Source organism: Melopsittacus undulatus, chromosome Z (assembly GCF_012275295.1).
Source record: "Melopsittacus undulatus isolate bMelUnd1 chromosome Z, bMelUnd1.mat.Z, whole genome shotgun sequence".
Taxonomy (NCBI): domain Eukaryota; kingdom Metazoa; phylum Chordata; class Aves; order Psittaciformes; family Psittaculidae; genus Melopsittacus; species Melopsittacus undulatus.
This window is the reverse complement of record NC_047557.1, coordinates 17,865,096-17,884,485: the sequence shown is the minus strand read 5'-3', so window position 1 is coordinate 17,884,485 and position 19,390 is coordinate 17,865,096. Positions and strand designations below refer to the sequence as shown.

At 35.4% G+C, this 19,390-nt stretch overlaps 1 protein-coding gene across 1 annotated transcript in view; it reads right to left on the bottom strand.

Annotated features, from left to right (window-relative positions):
* Positions 1 to 221: 221 nt before the first annotated feature.
* The window catches only part of ITGA1 (integrin subunit alpha 1), a 76,302-nt gene continuing 57,133 nt past the window's right edge, over positions 222 to 19,390 (bottom strand). Inside the window, 15 exon segments of the mRNA XM_031051669.2 lie at positions 222 to 4,152; positions 4,800 to 4,916; positions 6,361 to 6,453; positions 7,266 to 7,370; positions 8,723 to 8,827; positions 10,492 to 10,605; positions 11,736 to 11,838; positions 12,876 to 12,965; positions 13,651 to 13,727; positions 15,613 to 15,693; positions 16,652 to 16,787; positions 16,990 to 17,075; positions 17,612 to 17,722; positions 18,690 to 18,826; positions 19,018 to 19,181. Coding sequence (XP_030907529.2) covers positions 4,108 to 4,152; positions 4,800 to 4,916; positions 6,361 to 6,453; positions 7,266 to 7,370; positions 8,723 to 8,827; positions 10,492 to 10,605; positions 11,736 to 11,838; positions 12,876 to 12,965; positions 13,651 to 13,727; positions 15,613 to 15,693; positions 16,652 to 16,787; positions 16,990 to 17,075; positions 17,612 to 17,722; positions 18,690 to 18,826; positions 19,018 to 19,181 — 1,564 coding nt within the window. The 3' untranslated portion in view covers positions 222 to 4,107.

The following is a 19,390-nucleotide window of genomic DNA, read 5'->3' as shown; positions in this document are numbered from 1 at the left end:
TTTGATTATGTATATTTTTTTAATCAATAAAACACATGGAATAATTTTACAGGAACTCTTAATTTTTATTTTTTTTTAAACAGTAAAACACATGGAATAATTTTACAGAAACTTTTTTATTTTTTTAATCAGTAAAACACATGGAATAATTTTACATGAAAAAGAAACTGCTGTGCAGAAGTTGTGATTTTCTTAAATAAGATTCAAATTCCCTTATATTACCGTTAAGCAGTATAATTAATGATGGTACAGTCTGATTCTCTTGCTCTGCTTTAACTTTTGAATGGCTCATGATCTACAAAATAGTTACATCGAGAATTAAAACAATCAGATTATGTGGAATTCATCACACAAGTATGACCCTAACTCCAGCCTCTGGGTGCCAGGTGAGCTGAAAACCCTTGGCTTCAGTTTAAGGTAGATTCCCCTGACTCAAGCTCTGCAGAAGAGGGACACTATGTTCAAAATGACTCAGAACAGGTGTACTAAAGGGCTCAGGAAAGCTATCAGGATAGGTGGGTTGCATCTGCAGGAAGGGCTCATAGCACAGAGTGAGACCAGACAAGCACAGAAACAAGCAGCTGCCCAGGGAGACTGCTCCAATATACATGCTGTTTTCTAAGCCTTCCAATATTACATAAGGGATCAACAACCTCTAGAACTGTCTCAGATTGAAGCAGGAGCGATGGTTTAAAGCTTTTGCTCCTTTGCAGAGAAGTTCTATGCTATACAAATGTAGCTTGTCCATTCCCTTTAAGATTAGCTACTTCAGTGCTGAAATTAGGAACTGAGCGGGGCCAGAGTCCCTCCATTGCTTAAGCTCTGACTATAAACCCTATATTTATTCATTTATTCATTTATTTACTATAGGCTTTAATTTAAATGAAAAAAAACGTTTAGCTTGTTAGTTATTAGACTCATATTGCAACCCTAATGTGTCCTTTTATAGGAACAAAATAGATTACACGCTGTTCTGATATATTTTGTGCCTGCCAAATCTCAGTGAGATGTTCCCAATGTTTGCAATATTGCTTTCAATAGACTTTTCTGTTGGATATAGTGAAAAGTTGTAAAATACTCCTCTTGCAGTGCTCTGTAGAAAGGCTCTTATGAATAAAAATAGCAATTTTACTAATTTAGCCTGTGTAAGAATAACATGCTATAGTGATATCCCCAATTTTACTAATTTAGCGTGTGTAAGAATAATGTGCTACAGTGCTATCCCCTTTAGATACTTACATTTTAAATAGATATTATAAACAAAAATCTGATAATAGGACAAATGTGAAAAGGGAGAAAGCATCATGACAAAGAGGGAAGCAGTGTGGTTATATGAAGCTTATTACTGTTTTTACAGTGCAAAGCAAGTCTAAAAAGAATGTAACACTGATCTCAAATATACTTCACATTGATAAAAATACGTATTTTTGTGTAGCCTTTATTTAGGGAAAAAGACTGTCTTACTGACATATTTTCTCAGTTAGGCTGATGCTTCAAAATAAGACATGAAGTATCATCAGAAAAGTAAAAAGCTCTGGTTAACAGCTTATCACAACTGAAAAGCGAAATACTTAAAACAAAAGTATACTGCATAAAAATGATGTATGTCTTGCACAACCCGTGAGTAATTTTAGGAAGCCAGGAAAAATGACCTCATGGTTAACAAACTGGCTGAATAATAATAAATATAAGTCTTTCCTCTGCTACCACAGGCTTTCTATGTGTGCATAGGTGAGTCACAATTTCTTCATAATTCTGTTCCTTTACAAACCATAATAGGGTAACAGCACTTTTATGCCTTTACAGAGATACTGCAAGGAAAAAACATTCACAATTCTGAGGCATTCAGATACTACACTGACAAATGCCATTTAAATCTTTCAACCAAATTGGAAAAATCATACCTGCATCTCACATGGGACTGAAAACACCTCCATGAATATTAATTTATCTTCACTGTTCAACAGATAGATTTTTGCTTTCCTTTAGGGACAGTTAAACAAGGAATAAAACAAAGATTGTATACACAACTCTATGTCATCTTTTTTCTTCCATTCAAGTCTTCCTGCTGTGCTCAGAACCAGGACAACTCACCTCATGCCCCTCCAGATAGGGAGCACTTCCAGGCGCTCAGATGAGCACAGCCAGCAAGTCTGCCGACTCAGTGGCTCTCACAGGCTCCGCAAATCACAGCCACCCACAGTGTTCCCACGGAGGGCTTTGCCCTCTCCTCTGAGTCATGCTGCTACCTTCAGCAGACTGTTGCTGGAAATAACCACCTTTCCCACAGACACAAGGAGAAACTGCAAACACTTTCAAACTTAATCCTACTTGCTGCATCCACATAGTCTCAGCCTTTTTCCTTAAAAAGAGCTACTCTCTAAGAACTAAACAGAAGGAACTTAAGAGTGACAGCATCTTTCAAACAGTAAAGCACCTTATGGCACACTTCCAGAGTTGTACTTGCCAGCATGTTCAAACCAATCTATGGTCTCTTCTTACAGAAAAAAAACCCCCAAACTTCTTATAAAATATATTACTGCTTTTTCAGCTATAAAGTCAGTGCTAGATTAAAGCCTTTTGGAAACCTACAATGATTTTGGTTTCATTTCAGTGGCATTTGTATCAAGAGAAGGAACAATTTTTCCTGGCTTCCTTGGCAAGGCAATGCTCTTCTACAAACCAGTATGTCTTATAAAACTCAGGATGTCTCCTCAACATTTTCTGACCTATTGGCAATCAATAGCAAGCCATCTCATGCTGAGGCAACACTGCACTTTGCCAGCATGCTTCAATTTTCTTCTGTAAATTTTGTATGGCTGTAAGTAATATAGGAAGCTCTTAAGGACAAGGTATAGACAGAGCCCTGGTGAGAGATCCTCATGGAAGGAAGACAAGTGTGTGAAAGAAAGGACAAAACGAATAGTCTAAATAGAAAACATTTCTTAAAGAAATCTTTTGCTATCTACATTTCAGTGTGGTCTCATATAAACTTTTAATCTTTGTCACAAAATAAACATCATTTGTTAAGTGCTTATTTAGTATGCAAATTCTTCACTACTTCTTAAACTCATAACTAACAAAGATGAGGTGCGACTTAATTTACTAGAAGCTTGCCAGTGCTAAATTTCCTATCTGTGCTCTTTTGTTAATTATAATTTTGTACACGTTAAACTCATTGGATTAAATAGCTACATAATAAATTTACAGTGACATTTTATGAAGCACCCTCCTGGCTACTCCAAGATATACAGCAAGAGTCAAACTTTCAGGGTACCTCTAAACATTTCCTGCATAAATATGGATATCTCAACTTGCAGATACAATTGTGCCCTGCTTATTTGAGTACAATGTGCAATCAGACGGGTTTGAATGTTTTCTACATACATTTTTAGGCCTGCCAAAAATCTCTTTCAAGTTCAAACAGTTATATAATCTAATGGATCAAACCTTTATGGCCCACTTGACCACAAAAATCTCAATTTTTAAAGTATCCTTGGTTAAGCTGGACATGCTAAAACAAGCAGAAAAAGAAAGCCAAGGTATTTCAGTAATTTTCACCCAAAATTCTGCATGTGCCTCCATCTTCTCAATTGTTATTACATCAGTTACGATACAGTATTTGGTGAATTCTCAAAGTTGGTATGTTTGGCTTTGTGAACTAATAGTCTTTCACAGAACTGATAAGGAGGAAATTTGGAAAATGATACTTTTTCCTTTTGAAAATTTTAAGTTGATAAAAAAGATTGAGAATGCTACATAAAAGCTGACTTTTGCATAATTTGGAGTGAAAAACTGTTCTATATATATTGATATATAAAAATATGATTACTCATTTTCATATTAAAAAATGTTAGAATCTTTGAACTCAGTTACTCTCCAAAAATGAGTTACACTTATAGCATGTCCTTGAGTATCACAAAACGCCATAAGGGTGTTTATTCTTTCTTTGCATCATTCGTTTGCACATGTGTGCTTGATTTGCTTCTTGTTCTGCTTCTTGTTTAGAGTTTAGAAAACTTTGACCACTGCATCTAAGTTTATAATTTTACAGTAACATTTTAGAGGCAGACCTGAGCAAAAATTTCTCATTTTTTTGTTTTTAATTCATTTCTCCATTTTCTTCTTTAGTGGTCTCTTGAAAAATCCAGCCTGAAGGAAAGAAAAAAAAGTGACTAAAAAATGCTCAAGCATACAACCCATATTGGTAGCATTCATGTGCTGGTTCTTAATACTTTTTTAATACTTTTTTAATACTTTCAGTACAGTCAAAAAGTAATTTAATATTTTGTCACTTTAATACAGTGTTGCTTTTCCTAGAATGGAAAAAATAGTGACATGTAGCAAAAGCAGACAAAAGGAAACAGTTAATATATAGCGAGTGATTGCTGAACCATTGTTAGGCTCACATAATGTCAAAAGCTAAAATGCTTAATAATATTTTATATTCATTTGAATAAATAATACTTTATTTTATACTTGTCAAATTTTTCAAGAGGTTATGCAGGTTGAAATTTATAAACTGTAAACTTCCTATGCTAAATGTTTAGCTTGGAGTGCCCACTTGTGGCAGTACTTACTCCACAGGCCTAGCATCTCTTGCTCAAACTAAAAATCTGGTTATCAAAGGCCACAGCCAAAGCTAAAAAAAATGCCCTTAATAAATCCTTAATCATACTAAACTATCTTTTCTTTTTCGTTTAATAACGTATTGGCAATATAAGTTTCAAGTGGTATCTGTGAGCAGAAAATTTAAGTATATTTTTTTATTTTCATGAAGACAAGAACATGCAGCTTACCTTCCACAAAGCAAATATAAGCAGTGCAAGAATCAGGAGTCCAGCGAAGATACTCAGGAGGATAACCCATAAGGGGACTGTACCTGGTGGAAGTTCTTTTGAAATCTTAATCATGGTCTGCAAATTGTTCAGAATATAAGCAGTAAATAACTTTTCCTTCTAAAATATCAACAAAGCAGCATGACTTTCAGCAGCATGCAGTGATTTTCCTGGGTACTTCATTTTAAGTACAGGAATTTGTAGAAGGGAACTGGGCAAATAATCTGCAACACAAACCCCTATATTTAATAGTATCTTGCACTTTTTAAGTGAATGCATTTCATGATGGCCAGCCCTGCTATAAGTCAGTAATCATTGTTATAAAGGATACAGGGCAAAAGAATGAATACATGAAGTGTATGTTGAGGATTATCTTCAGGATATTCTTGACCCCTCACTGCCAGCCTTCCTAAAAGGTGGCAGTGATCAACAACCTTCCAAGCCAATTAAACAAAATAAGTGCAGAAGGCTGTGTAGATACTAATTTGATTTTAAACAACGCACATCTGGTGCAAAATAACTGAAATAAGGAATATTCACATTTAAATAAATGTGACCATATACAAATTTGAATTATTTTAAGAATTTATTAGAGACACAACTTCAGAGTTCAAAAAAGTTGAAGAGTTGAACACTAAATATTCACTTGAAATTATGTCTTAAAAAAGTTAATTCTGAAATTCCTTGGTGTGTAAATGGAAGTCTCTCAGCTGTGTTTCACTCCTGGATTGATTTTTAATCTATTGCTTAAAAGAAACACTCAAATACAATATCACCTATTAGTTCACCTGTGATATTTGTATTTTTGAAAATATTTTGCACAAGATGTAATTCACATTATTACTTTGCTCTAAATTTGGGTGTATTAACATAATAAGTCTTTTGCTTAAAAATGTACATTTTCATAAATAAGTTGCTGCATGTGTGAGTTACTGCAGAAAAGCAATGCATTAACCACTATAAATGTCTTGGAATAATAGGCATTGAAGGATAAATAGCAACTCCAACAAAATTAAAGATGTTTCTATTTATACTTGATACCACTACTATAATGTTTTCTTTTCTAAGAAAATGACAGGGAACTTCCAAAAAATAAAACATCCTGTTTCAAATATATAACCAGGGTGCTGAAGTAGAAAGTAATAACAAACAAAGAAATAATAAAGAAAATACAATGCACAAAGTAAGATCACTCTTAAATGACCCAGGACAACTTCTAAAATACTATTGATTCCTTAAAAGAATTAGAATTGCTTTTAATTTACATAGATGCAGGAAGCATCTATACTGTAGCAGGCAGAAATACTTCAGACAGTGCTTCTCCCCCATGTATATTGATGGGTAATGGGATTTTGGTATCATTATCTGACTAATTCTGACATTTCTATGATAATAATGAAAACACTCCTGTTCAGACTGGGATAATACAATAAAATAGGTAACAATCAGTTCACCAGTAATGAATGAAAAAGAATGATTCAGTAGAAATGTAAAGTAAACCCATGAATTATCCTGTTCTTACCTCTAGTTTTTGATGGTCATTTCTCAGAATCAGTGATGAGTTCTCACTCCTAAGTAATGCTTTCACAACAAGGGTTAAGCTGTGAATACTGGCCTGGAAAAAGTAAGAAATGGCTATGGCTTATAATTAGGTATTTTGAAGTAGAGAAAAGAAGGGTGAAAGCAAAACTTTATGCTGCATTTTGGGATATGCTGAAAAATGTGAAAGCCAGTGAAGCTGCTTATGTGTGTCACCTTCAGTGCATACACCACTGTTTATGAGATAGCGATGAAGATTTGAAAGCGTAGATCACAGAGTTTTCAAATAAATACTAAGTAATCCTGGAATACTATGTTGTCCACAGGGGCAGATTCAGGCTTTATAAAAATTCTGCTGTATCTTCCCTCCTGTCCTTTCCAGAGAAAAAGACACTAACCAGGAACTCAGTATCACTGAGCAAAATGGACCACAGCCTGGTCACTGCTGTAACCATCAAGACAGTACTGACCTGGAGCGCACTTTCTCTCCTCTGCTCTGTTTGATGAAAAAATATTTTTAAGACTTGAGAAATCTTTCCAGATTAGAAATCATTTTAAAATTATATTCTTCTATATACCCCTCCTTATATCTGCTGAATTAGAATTTGTGGGTGTATAAATAGCTATTTTAAAAAGTACCATTAATACAGAATAAGGTGCCTTCTTACCATGTTTTGAAATTCCTGCTAGGTTCTAAGCACTTTCTTTAAGGACAGCAAAATACATGTAACTTAGATTTGAGGAAATCTTAAAATAGCATGAGAAATTGTTTCCAATACTAGGGGACTATGGAGACTTAAGAAAATTAAATGTATAATTTTAGTAGACATCAGAAACTCAAGTTTCTTAAGCCCATGAGTATTCTGAATACAAATAGGATTTACTTACTTTTATGATGGTAGGTTTCCAAACTCTTAATGAAACGTTCACTTGATATATGTCAGATGGGACCAGGGCACAATTAATAGATGCACAGCTGTATGTATCACAGTCCTGTTTAAAAGGCACCAGCAAGAATCAATAGCAAGAGACTTCACATTACTAAACCAAAAACATGTAAACTACTATATATCACAGAATCAGAGAGTGGTTTGGGTTAAAAGTGACTTTAGAGAAAATCTCATTCCAGCTCCATGCCACAGGCAGGGACACCTTCCACTAGGTTGCTCAAAGCCCCATCCAGCCTTGAACACTTCCAGGAATGGAGCATCCACAGCTTCTCTGGGTAACTTTTACCAGTGCCTCAGCCCCCTCACAGAAAATAATATATACAGATCATAGACTTGCTATGACACCAGTACGATATGAATTATATGTAAAAATTCTTATGTAAAAAAATTTATGTAAAAACGAAACTGCAGTATATAATATATAAACTGAGTTGAGATATTCATGTTGTGGTAGAATACATTCAGCTATTGCAGGCTTGCTTAGCCTTGAGAAACTTTTGTTACTCTATGTACATAGAAAAAAGGCAACAGCAAGGTTCCTAAAGAAGGCACAGTTTGTAACAGCCAGTGTTTTTCTGCTTACACACCTATGGCTTCTCTGCAGTGTTTCTTGATCCTTTCAAATAATGTTACATATGAATCTTTCAAGGAGAGGGCAGGACATGTGAGTGAAAATTTAAGTATCTTTACTTCCCAGTATCACTTGCTAGCTCTGAGGACAGCAGAATTAATTCAACACTTGGAAACATTTGCACAGGCTAGACTTTTATCACTACTGTAAAGGACTATGATAAGATGGCAAAATATTCTTCTTATGGCATGGTTTCATTTACATAAGAAATTCAACTTGTACCTCTATGTTGAGGAGGTAGCATGGAGGTTTCCCTCTGACATGCCAACACAATTCTGGCAAAATTACTTTGCAACTCTCCCATTTAAACGTGAAAGGCTAATCTTTTCCACATGAGATCATTAATTGTACTTCTACCAGTTACACAGAAAATCTGTCAACACTTGAAAATATTTTCAACTGGATATCTAAAAATATTGCAAGGGAGATGAGAAGCTTTTAAAATATTGCTATTTAGTAATTACTGTGGGAATATAGAAGGTGGAGATTTACTCAGCTGTCAAATGTGCTACCATTGTTTACACATTTGCTAAATTAAAAAAAAAAAAAACAAAACCACAAATCAATACAGTTCCACATCCAGTTTTGTAGCCAAGTAAAATCTACAGCTAGTCTGCATAAAAATAGCTTTTTAGGTTACTGAGACAAAATGTTTCCATAGTATACAGTTTGAGAGAAGTTTTTATATATTTATTGCACAAGTAATCAGCTCCAAGATCTAGGTTAATATCTGGAATGAATATGTATACTTTATATAGGCTTACCATAATTGTATCCTTTGTAGGTTCTTTTATTTTTGGCACCACAAATGATTTCCCAGTGCTGATCCTTAAGGGATCTACAGGGTAACTAGCTTGGCAGATGGTATTCTGTCAGCAGAAATGCAAATATTATTCTTATTGTCTGAATATACAATCTATTGCAAAAAATATTCTGCAAACAGGACAACATTAATAATATTTAATAATATCAATAATATTTACAAACAGATAAATGCAATAAAGCTGCATATTGCAAGATTGCAAAATAGGAAACTCAGATAGTGTAGATACTAAAGTATCATTATTCAAACAACAAAAGAGCTTTTTATGAGATAATTTAATTTAAACTCTACCCAGCTACCTAGACCCTAGACATATGTAGGAGCAAACCAGAGCTTCCTGCAAGATGACTGCTACATGAACCAGCAAGAACTGGCTGTTAGAAAAGCTCAATACCTTTTACACAGGAATCCACAGAGGTTTCTGCCTTAGCAAGCAGACAGGCAGGTTAAGTGCAAGATTCAGGAGCCTCCATGGAGGCAGAGCAGGTGCTGGCGCACTGCTAGACCTCCATGGCTCCTTCAAAGGCGGCTGGAAAATCCTTTGGTGTCTTTGGAATTGGGGAATTTGTTTTCTTAGGTCATTCACTTTCAGATTGCTAGCATGAAGAGGATTGCAAACCCCTGCAGAGCACTTTGGCAAACTACTATCACTACAGTGTAACTAGTTGTAGATGAATTATACCCACAGGAAAAGTACAGATTTGTTGAGTTTGTGTGCAAACATGGGTCAAATGTGTGATTTTGTAGGAACGAAACTAATGGGAAAGGAATTTAAGGACAATTTTTTGTGTTCTAAACATGATTTTTTTGGGGGTTGAGGGATTTTTTGTTTTAAAATGAAGCTTGAGCTTTCATTTAGATCATGTGATTTAGTTTTCAGTGGTGCAACATCTCAAAACTAAATTAAATATTTAGAGAGAGGTACATGTGTGTGTTTCTGAGGGAAAGATAAAAAAAAAAGAGGTTTATGTCATCACTTCTTGATATTTGGGTTCTTCAGCCATCCAGTTACTCATATAGCTCTAGTTTTAAAACATACAGAACTGAAATTACGTGACTTGCTGGAATTGGGATCTCCTTCAGTTGCTCTGGAGGAGTGAAATGGACAAACTCAAATGAGGGCTGCAGTGAAGAGCATTTGAAAGACATGACCTACCATCCCCTTCAAGATGTCTCAGTGCCCCAGAGGAGGAAGAAGCCAGAGGACTGCTAGTGCTGGAGAGGAGACGTGCAAGAAGGCTAATTTCAGTAACAGAAAGAAGAGGACTGAACAGGAGATTGAGCTCTAGATGTACACAGCAGCAATAAGCAATGAGCACTGCAATAAGCACTGATTGCAACAGAGATAATCTGAGGCTCAGTAGGCAAAACTAAGAAAGAAACTCCTGTCACTCTTATCTCAGTCTGAACCTTTAATCACTTGGCAATATATCAGATTAACCTTGCTATAGTACAGTTATTGTTCAGCATCATTTTAAAATCACTTGCTTCCTTGAAAGAAATTTCTGTCTGTACATATACTTAAATCTGTACATACACTTAAAATTGTGTATATGCTTAAAATGCCACCATCTTGTCTTGTAGACTAAAAGCTGTATCTACCTTGAAGCACAGCACAACCTCAAATGTTTGCCTTACACAATTCCTTACAAGAAAAAATTCAAATTTAAATTATAAAAATACGTATAAAAATATAAATTACTAGCTTACTTGGGAATGTGACAATGCAGTAAGGTAGAGCAGAGTGTTCTTGGCTGCAGTTACATTTGGAAATAAGATCTGCAGTGTGAGGTTTGGCATTGGAAAATGTTCACCTTTTTCAACCTATAAAAAAAAGGTTTTGGTTAGTCCTTTCCTTATTTTGATGATATTTGATTGTGATTTTTTTTTCCTTTCCTGGTTTTCCTTTTCTTTTGTGTCTGTTTTTTTTTTTTTTTTTTAACATTCCCTTAGTCAGTTATGCAAAATGTGGTGTGATGAACTCTTTTTCCTGAGAGCAGCCTGTTCTGAACTAGAAAACATATTCTTCCATGGTCATTGTAATAAAATGCATTATTAAAGAAAATCAAAGGAACAGGATGAAAGAGGCAATTTTGAAATAAATTCCTTCTCGTTATCCTGCTTACTGCATCCTCTGTATCATCTGGGATTTCTACCTAAAGCAATTTCATTTTAATTTTTAATAAAGAGCCAAAATGCTTTAAGATGGGATAGGAGTCACTGTATCAGCAAAGGCTCCTGCCAGGTACTCCTCAGGTGTGCTTAGACAGCAGCCATCCTGCTCACCTGCTCCTCTCTCCTGCTTTCCCTGAGAAGATCATACAATATATCTGTAGGCTGTTGCTCCTTTTGAACAGGCTGCTGTGGCCAAAGGTGGAGAAAACTCCTAGGTGGAATTGCTGGCAGGGGTAACCGGTGGTCCTCACTCTGAAGTGGACAAGCTCAGTAAAGATAAAGAACCTTTTTCTTCCAACATCATTTGTGATAAGCTGCTGGTAGCTCTAAATATAATTGAATTAAATTCTATTTCAACTTGAGGCTGGGCTTCTAATCCATTAAGTATCTTTCACAAGTGATTTTAGTTTGCAGTATTCATTCCATTGGGAAGAAAACATTCTTAGAGCATAGCATTTGCCTTTTTCAAAGCTGACTGTATTTTGAAAATACCTTTTCTAAACTGCAATGTACACAGGTCAAGTTCTCATTTACCCGGGCATGTTGTCTTTCTCCTGCTGAGGGTAGCAGCTCTAAACCCCACTAGAAGTACTCTACAGGGACAAACCACTCTGAAAACTTCTGACTCACCTTATTCCAAAGCAAGCAAAAAGAAAAGGACGTGTTGAACACAAAACACCCATGTAGAAGGTTTAACATACTACACATCTTCTATTTAAGCAACAGGCGATCGCAGTAAGCAACACAAACTAATTTTTACGGTTTTAGTGGTTTCTTACCCTATAATGTAGAGTAACTTCATCTCCAATCTGCTCTGTTGTGTTAATAGCAGTAGGGACAGTATCATTTGCTGCAATTATAACATGGTGCTCTTTGAAAACACTGTGGATTTAAAAAAAAACACAACACAACCAAAAAAACCCAGTAAATACACAAACTTCATAAAAACTGCAACACTTGATAATACAGATATTTTCATTGTTTCATTAAACCCCCAGGACTGCTCTTGCAATTAAGAGTGCACTACTACTTCCACTGGAGTTTACCTCCCCCCCCCATTTTTTAAATAGCATTAACTTTTTATTATGCACATTTAAATGCTGTGCTCTGAAGAAACAATAAAATATGCAAATATTGTTCCTAAGAATATACAGGGCCCAATTTTGCTGTCGTTATTCTAGCTGTGCAATCCCTTATCCTGAGTATTGCCATGTGAAATAGGGAGGGTCCTAAGAAAGAGAGAACTGAATAAAAAGATAACAAAAGCAGTTTCTGAATTCAGCCTTATTCCCTACAGGACAAAAGAAGTCTAGATTTGAACCATGAAATGCATCCAAAATTAATCTGACTTAATTATTTACACCTGTTCACCATGCAATGTAGTCTACTGATAAATTAATAATGTTTTTCTGGGATGGAATTTAACTGCATTCTAGATATTTCTGAAAATAAAGTGTATTACAAGATATGCATTAAAGTTTATGTTTGAATTGATAAAAACAAGCTCCTGAGAACCTAAAATCAAAGATAATTTTTGAAGCTGGAAATCAAACATCACAACATGCAATATTATAATGACATGAACTCATGGCCATCAGGAAGTTGCGAGTATTTGCTTTCTTGCATACCTGAAACGCCTTTGAAAGATGAGAGCAAAGTACAAGAATCAACAAAAGCTGCTGTTGTAGCTGCAAACAGCAGATCAAAGCTAAACAGATAAAATGGAGATGCAGCAAGATAGGGACAGTAACTACTCCATTATTTCACGTAACTGCTCTTTTCAATGTAGCCTGTGCTTCATGTTCAAGAGACTAGAAGCTATCATCTGTAGATATTCAGTACAGCTCAAGAACAATCCTATATTCTCATTGAACATCTGCTATTTACTGTGCTAGCAAATAAAGCCCACAGAAGCATACCTTACAAATATTAATCCTACTTCATATTTTATAGGAATTGTTATGTGTCCTCTGTTGTCACTCAAGGTCTCAGGCGGTTCTTCACTGTCACTAAAAAAACAACACATACCACTGAGATCAGACTATGCAGACACAAAATGACTACTGAGTGTGAAGGAATCTTAAGAAACACATACCTACATCTCTAGGTATAAAACCACACTACTCCTTTCCAGTTAATTGGTATCTCCTAACAATAAATTCAAAATATTTCCAGTAACTGAAAAGTTAAAACCTGCATCAGTCCCAGCTCTTTGTTAAAATTACAGACTGCAGTTGACTGAATGAAAATAGGCCAAGGAAGAGCCACTAATCTCACACCATCCCTGGATTTTTTCAGGGAAAATAAACACTGAGGGCAAGTGCATTCCTTTATCACAGACAACTTCTGCAATGCTCTTCCCCTTTGAAGGCCAGGTGTTTTTGTTTAGCGTGAATTCATGCTAAAATAGGTAGTATTTTTTTAACAGAATAAACCTTTTCTGAAGGTAAACATATTGGAAATTATGCCTTATTTGTGACTCTCAGACTCTAGAGACAAACCGCTATTTATTTACTCCATTACTGCTGGACTGAGTACTTCTGTAAAAGTACTAACTCTACTTCTGAGTTCAGAAAAGTCATCCTTGCTTTATAATGAAATACAAAGTTGTGGAGCTTTCCAAGACCAAAAAAACAACAAAAAAAGATATTTAAAAAAAAATCAGAAGGTGAACAAGTAAGGATTGCAACTAACCTTGTTGCGTATACATGAATGGTAGCATTTTCCAGGAGATACGACGCATTGAATTGGAATGATATTTTGAAAAAAATCTGTTTAGGGAAATATATTACACATTTTAAAAGAAGCGATTAAAGAAAAGTACACTGATACGGTTTGATCTGATGAAAAATGAGCACATTTTTGCTACTGTTATCTATAGAACCTGTATTCACATTTTAAGTTTTCTATAAAGGAATCCTCAAATTTTTAGAACTAAGAAGCCTCAGTAAAACTTACTCTATAGTATATTAGAAATCCATGGCTAAATAATTTTTAATACAAACCAACTGGTCTTACAAATAATATACATATATATATATTTTTTTTTCCCTTCTCCAAAGAGGACGAAACAAAGCTTCAGCACCTGACCATGACAGTGAAGATGAGCTTTCTATAGAATTCCCTATTCATTATAACTAGGGCAAATCTACCACAATTTGGCAGTATACAAAATCTGGGAACACTGTCCTAAACATGTCCTTCATATGCTGACACTTAAGGATAATTATATATGAAGCAAAAGCTTTACCATTTGTTACTGTAATGGATTTTTCTGCTCAGACTTTCATTTTTTCTTTAACATTAACAAACCTTTCCTACAACATGACCCAGAGAAAGTTGTCTTACATATATTTCCAGTATTTGAAGGGGGCCTACAGGGTTGCTGGTGAGGGACTATTCATTAGGGACTGTAGTGATAGGACAAGTGGTAACGGGTTCAAACTTAAACAGGGGAAATTTAGACTGGGTATAAGGAAGAAATTCTTTACTGTGAGGATGATGAGGCACTGGAATGAGTTGCCCAGAGATGTGAATGCTCCATCCCCAGCAGTGTTCAAGGCCAGGTTGGATGAAGCCTTGGGTGATATGGTTTAGAGTGAGGTGTCCCTGGCCACGGCAGGGGGGTTGGAACTAGATGATCTTAAGATCCTTTCCAACCCTAACTATTCTATGATTCTATATTTCTATATTTCTTCATATTTAAAAAACAGCAAAAAGAGCCAGGAGTGGCTTTAAAAAAGAATTTATTAGGGAAGGGTATCAGTGAATCAGATATTGATTGATTTCTAAATTTGGGGAACTACAGCTACAGATGAACTAACCAACAAAGCATGAAAGGAAAATGTGAAAAATCCAGTAAAGCTGGGAATGTTGCACTGTGGGCAGTGGCCTTGGTTACTATGCTTATTTGTCTGCAACAAAGTTAACAGCTCACTTAATTCTTACAAGTATGTCCAAGACACAAGCTGGAAGGAGTATGCAGAAGCCAATGTAGGAGAACAACTCTCCTGCTGTTTTGTATCTGCAACACAGATCTCATATGTCAGAGGAATAGACAAGAAACTGTCAGAAAAGACAGCTGGTCTCATTTGCATACAATGTGACCTTTTCCAGTTCAATACCAGAACTACTTAAGTTAGGTTTTAGATGCATAATTTCAAAGGTTTAGTTTAGCTAAAGCCCATTCTCTATTCCAGCAGGAGATACAGACTTATTCCTGGAACTGTTGAAGCTGGAGCTTGACTTTAAGTGGACTGCTTGCTGGAAATGCCTCTCACTCCCCACTAAACAGGGGTGAACACTTGATACCTGTCTGTGTCAGATCCAATTTAGCATTTCCATATACCAGCCTACTCTCTTTTCAACCAAGTAAGTTTTATATACAAAGTAACTAAAGCCATAGGCTTCAACCTGTTGAAAGCCACAGTATCTAGTATCTTACCTATCCTAACCAATATTCTGTATACCTGGAGTCAGACCCTTCTGGCCAGATTTGATGTTTTCCTATCTGTGCAGTTCACATCAATGGTAGATTAGGAAACATACATGGATAGGTTTTGGAATGAACACAAGAGAAAAGAAATTCGGAATTGATAGGGACTGCCTTGGCCTTAGAACAACACTGAGCAAGGAGAATGCAGGGGGACTTTTTACCTCTTCTGCAGTTTTTAGAAAGGGATATCCCACTTTACAGGTGATGTTGTGATTAGATTCACAGCTGTCTTTCTGTATATCCTATAGAAAAAAAAGAAAGTGAAATCATGGTCTTTTGCAGTCTCTTTTTAAATCTTCACTAGGCATCAAAGACCTGTTGAACATATATACCATTGCTGCTTTTCATCATCATGTCTTAAGAGTCATAGCCTTAACTAAACTTGAATGGGAACAGGAAGCTGCAACTTCTGGAAAATAATTTTCACCTATAGAAATCTACATAAATTAGTAGCCATTATTTCCTTCCAGTGAAATTGTTAGGAACATTAACAGTTATATGCAAACGGGACACCGTGCAAATTAGTCATAAGGTCTAGCAGATCAACATATGCATTATTACTGTTTTTACAAGTAATTTTGTAAATCTGTTTCTAACTTTGCAATAATAGTGACATTCTTACTGTATAAGTTACTGCAATAGGGTCAGCAACGGTGCTGTGGATCCCTGACTTTTGCTAATGTGCAACATCAGGATTGTTGATAGAAAAACTAGCTTCTCTTAATGTTTCCTACCTGCAATGAGGTGCATGTGTAGCACAGCTGAGGCAGGCAGAAATGGAATACTTCAGAAATGCTGTCTGAAATAGGGATGAGGAAGGCACTGCTCTATGCTGCTTTATCAAGACAGATATTTTTCTGTGCACATGCAAGAATTCTAGGAGCTCAGGAGTTGTACTGATGAATAAAAAGCGTTTCTGGCTCTGCAGATGTGCAGATGGTTCATGGTGCTGTTGTTCATCTAAGATACAAGCACTTACTAAGTGGCATTGTGAAACCTGTGTCTGAAGTTAACAGGAATGAGGCAAAAGTGTACTCAGGTCAAAATAAATACACTCTTTTTGAAAGATAAGCAAGGACAGCATTTTTCCAAACAACTGATGATGCCAGAGTAGTGGAATTTGGGTGTAACAAAAAGGTTTCTTCAGATCTTTCCAGCAATATAGGTTATGATAAACGTGGTAATGTGAAAAATTCATACCTCAATGCCAGCAAAAATAATATTTGGAGAATACTGAACCAAAACTCTGGTATTATAGGCACTGTCTTTTTTGTTCTTCACAGAGAGCTGGATGGTGAACTTATCATTGCGTGACTTTACAATGAATGGAGAAGAGCTGTAAAATAAAGTAAGAATGTTGGACACCTCAACTTTTTAATCTCTTTTGACATAAAGAGGAACTTCTTTCATTGTCCAGACTGTATTGTTTCTGATTTGGATATTATGCCACAACATTATCTTATTAGACCAGAGAATATGTAATTTAGATAGAAATGTTATACAGATATCAATGGATATAATAAACCCAGTGTAGTTACCTGTCTCCAGCTATGCTTGCTTTTACATTCAGAACAAGATCTGAAATGCATTTATTTTTGGCTCCACAATCTTTTGTGAAGGGAATCTGCAACAATAGTATTTTTATTCTCAATTTTATTAAAATTAAATACTTGCATTTTAATTCATTATCTAATTTTATACAAGGTCTTCTGTTTGACAACCAACCTTCCCTTATATTAATCAGTTAATTACGCCAATATCCTGTAAAATGCACAGATAAAATGTAAGCTTTCTACTTTTTCCCTTCTAAGTGATTCATCTAGACTAAAGAGGCAATAGCAGAAGCACGAATGTCAAACACTATCAAAGTAAATGACTAGCATTCCTCTATCTAAAAAAATAAAATTATTAGAAATAAATAATAAAATTGCTTGTGCTCTATCTTCAGTTAACTTTGGACACTTTAAAACCCCAGGCTGTTTCCCAAACACACTGAATCAAGCTCTTCACCCCTGAAGACTCATTTAGAGGAAGCATCTTCTGGACAAGCTCAAGGACCCTCCCTCTTTAGCCAATTTGTGGCCAATACTTTCAGATCTTGTATGCGCTATGAATTTTACCTTAAAAACTTTTGTTATTAATACAGTCTTGCTGACTTACATATTCAGATATTGAGCTTGGCAGGTTGCTATCGAGAACAGGTCCACTCTCTGGATCGGAAAAATTGAACTCCAGCAAAACCTTTACAGAGTCCTGAAAGTCAGGCTTATCCTAGAACATAAACAAAACAAAATTTCAGTTATGGACATGTACTTTAGTGTGTAAGGAGGTTAAAAATCCCAAACAATGCTGAGAAAGAATATTTTTCAGTCAAACTGTTGCTGTCCTTGCTAGAGAAGCAATTGAATGCTTGCAATCTATGATAAAGCATTTAATGTGCAAGCCAATCCTTATAAATATCCATTAATATTTTTGTGTATCTCATCATAAAATATCACATAGCCTGAGCATATCCAACATAGTTGCATTTAAAAATGTCTCAGAACAACCTACTCTGAGACTTTCCTCTTTTAGTCATGCTTAAAGGATCAGCATCACCTTGTGTCAAGGTAGCAACAGCAGCAGTATCACCTTGTGTTAAGTCAACTGAGGCCTGTTGTTAGTAGATGCATTGCTTATTCAAGCAAATTTTGGGCCCCATTTATCGTTCATTTTCATTATGGTATAACTGTGAAGTCATTAAACATTTTAAATGTGTGTATATGTCCATTCACTCTGCACATTACTTACAATCTAGGCAATTTCATAGAGTTGTTAATTAGATTTCTGTTTTGCAGTGAGTAAGTATTCTCTATCCCAAATGTAATTTGCATATTTTTCTACTATATGTCAGTAGGCAGAATTGCACCGATATGCAAATTAGACCTCCAGCTCACAAGCTCCTGCTGGGTTTTGAATGCATCTAAACTACTATCACGGACAGCTGCTTGTTCCACTAGGTGTGTTATGCTCTTTCTTAAGACAGACACAAAGAAAGAGACAAATATAAATAGACTGCACATTTAACTAAATAGCTTACATCTCTATACATATACAAATATATAAATTCTCAAGTAGAAAACAAATTTTATGTACACTTCTTAAAATTAATTCTGGCTGCAGATTTTGTTACCCAGTTTACAATTAATGGAATATTTTTGGCTAATATAATGTCAAACACTTTAAATGATTTACTTGCCAACATGTAGAAGTTATGTTTAATACATTCTGACCCTTTGATAGTTATATTTTTTTGCATTTTCCTCTCATGGCTTTCTGTAAACAAGCTTCGAGAAATTTGTCTTTGTGAGTCAAGAGTAATCCAATACTGCAGACCTGCAAAGGAAGTTGAGATCAATATTATGGAGCACTTTGCCTTTACACATTCTTTTTTCCCTAATGTATCTTAAATGCACTTTGAATGGTAAATTTAGAAAATGTTGCATTCCATTTTTGCAGAAATACACAGAAGCAAGCACAGCAGTTTTATAGCATAAAGATTCCAAGCTTAGCACTTATCTACTTACTGGATTCAAATGTATAATCCTTTGACTTTAGTCTGGTCTTAAAACAAATTGTGGCATTTATGCATATTGTTTTTCTTTTATTTATCTGACAATTTTGCTGTTGAATATTGATGCTTTTGGGCGTAAATTGCATGGAAACATTTACTTCAGCCACATCACGAGACCTAAAAAAAAACCACCACAGAGAAAGTGCTTCGGAAATAACAGCAACTTTTTTTTTTTACTTTGAGAATGAACTTACAAATTTGCAACATTCAATATTAAAATACACATATTTGATGGTCTAGACAAGTAATTAACTATACACTCTGTACATTTTGCTCTTTGCCTTTGAGGTGCCAGGGTTCTAAAGGAACAGAAAATTTAGCTGGCA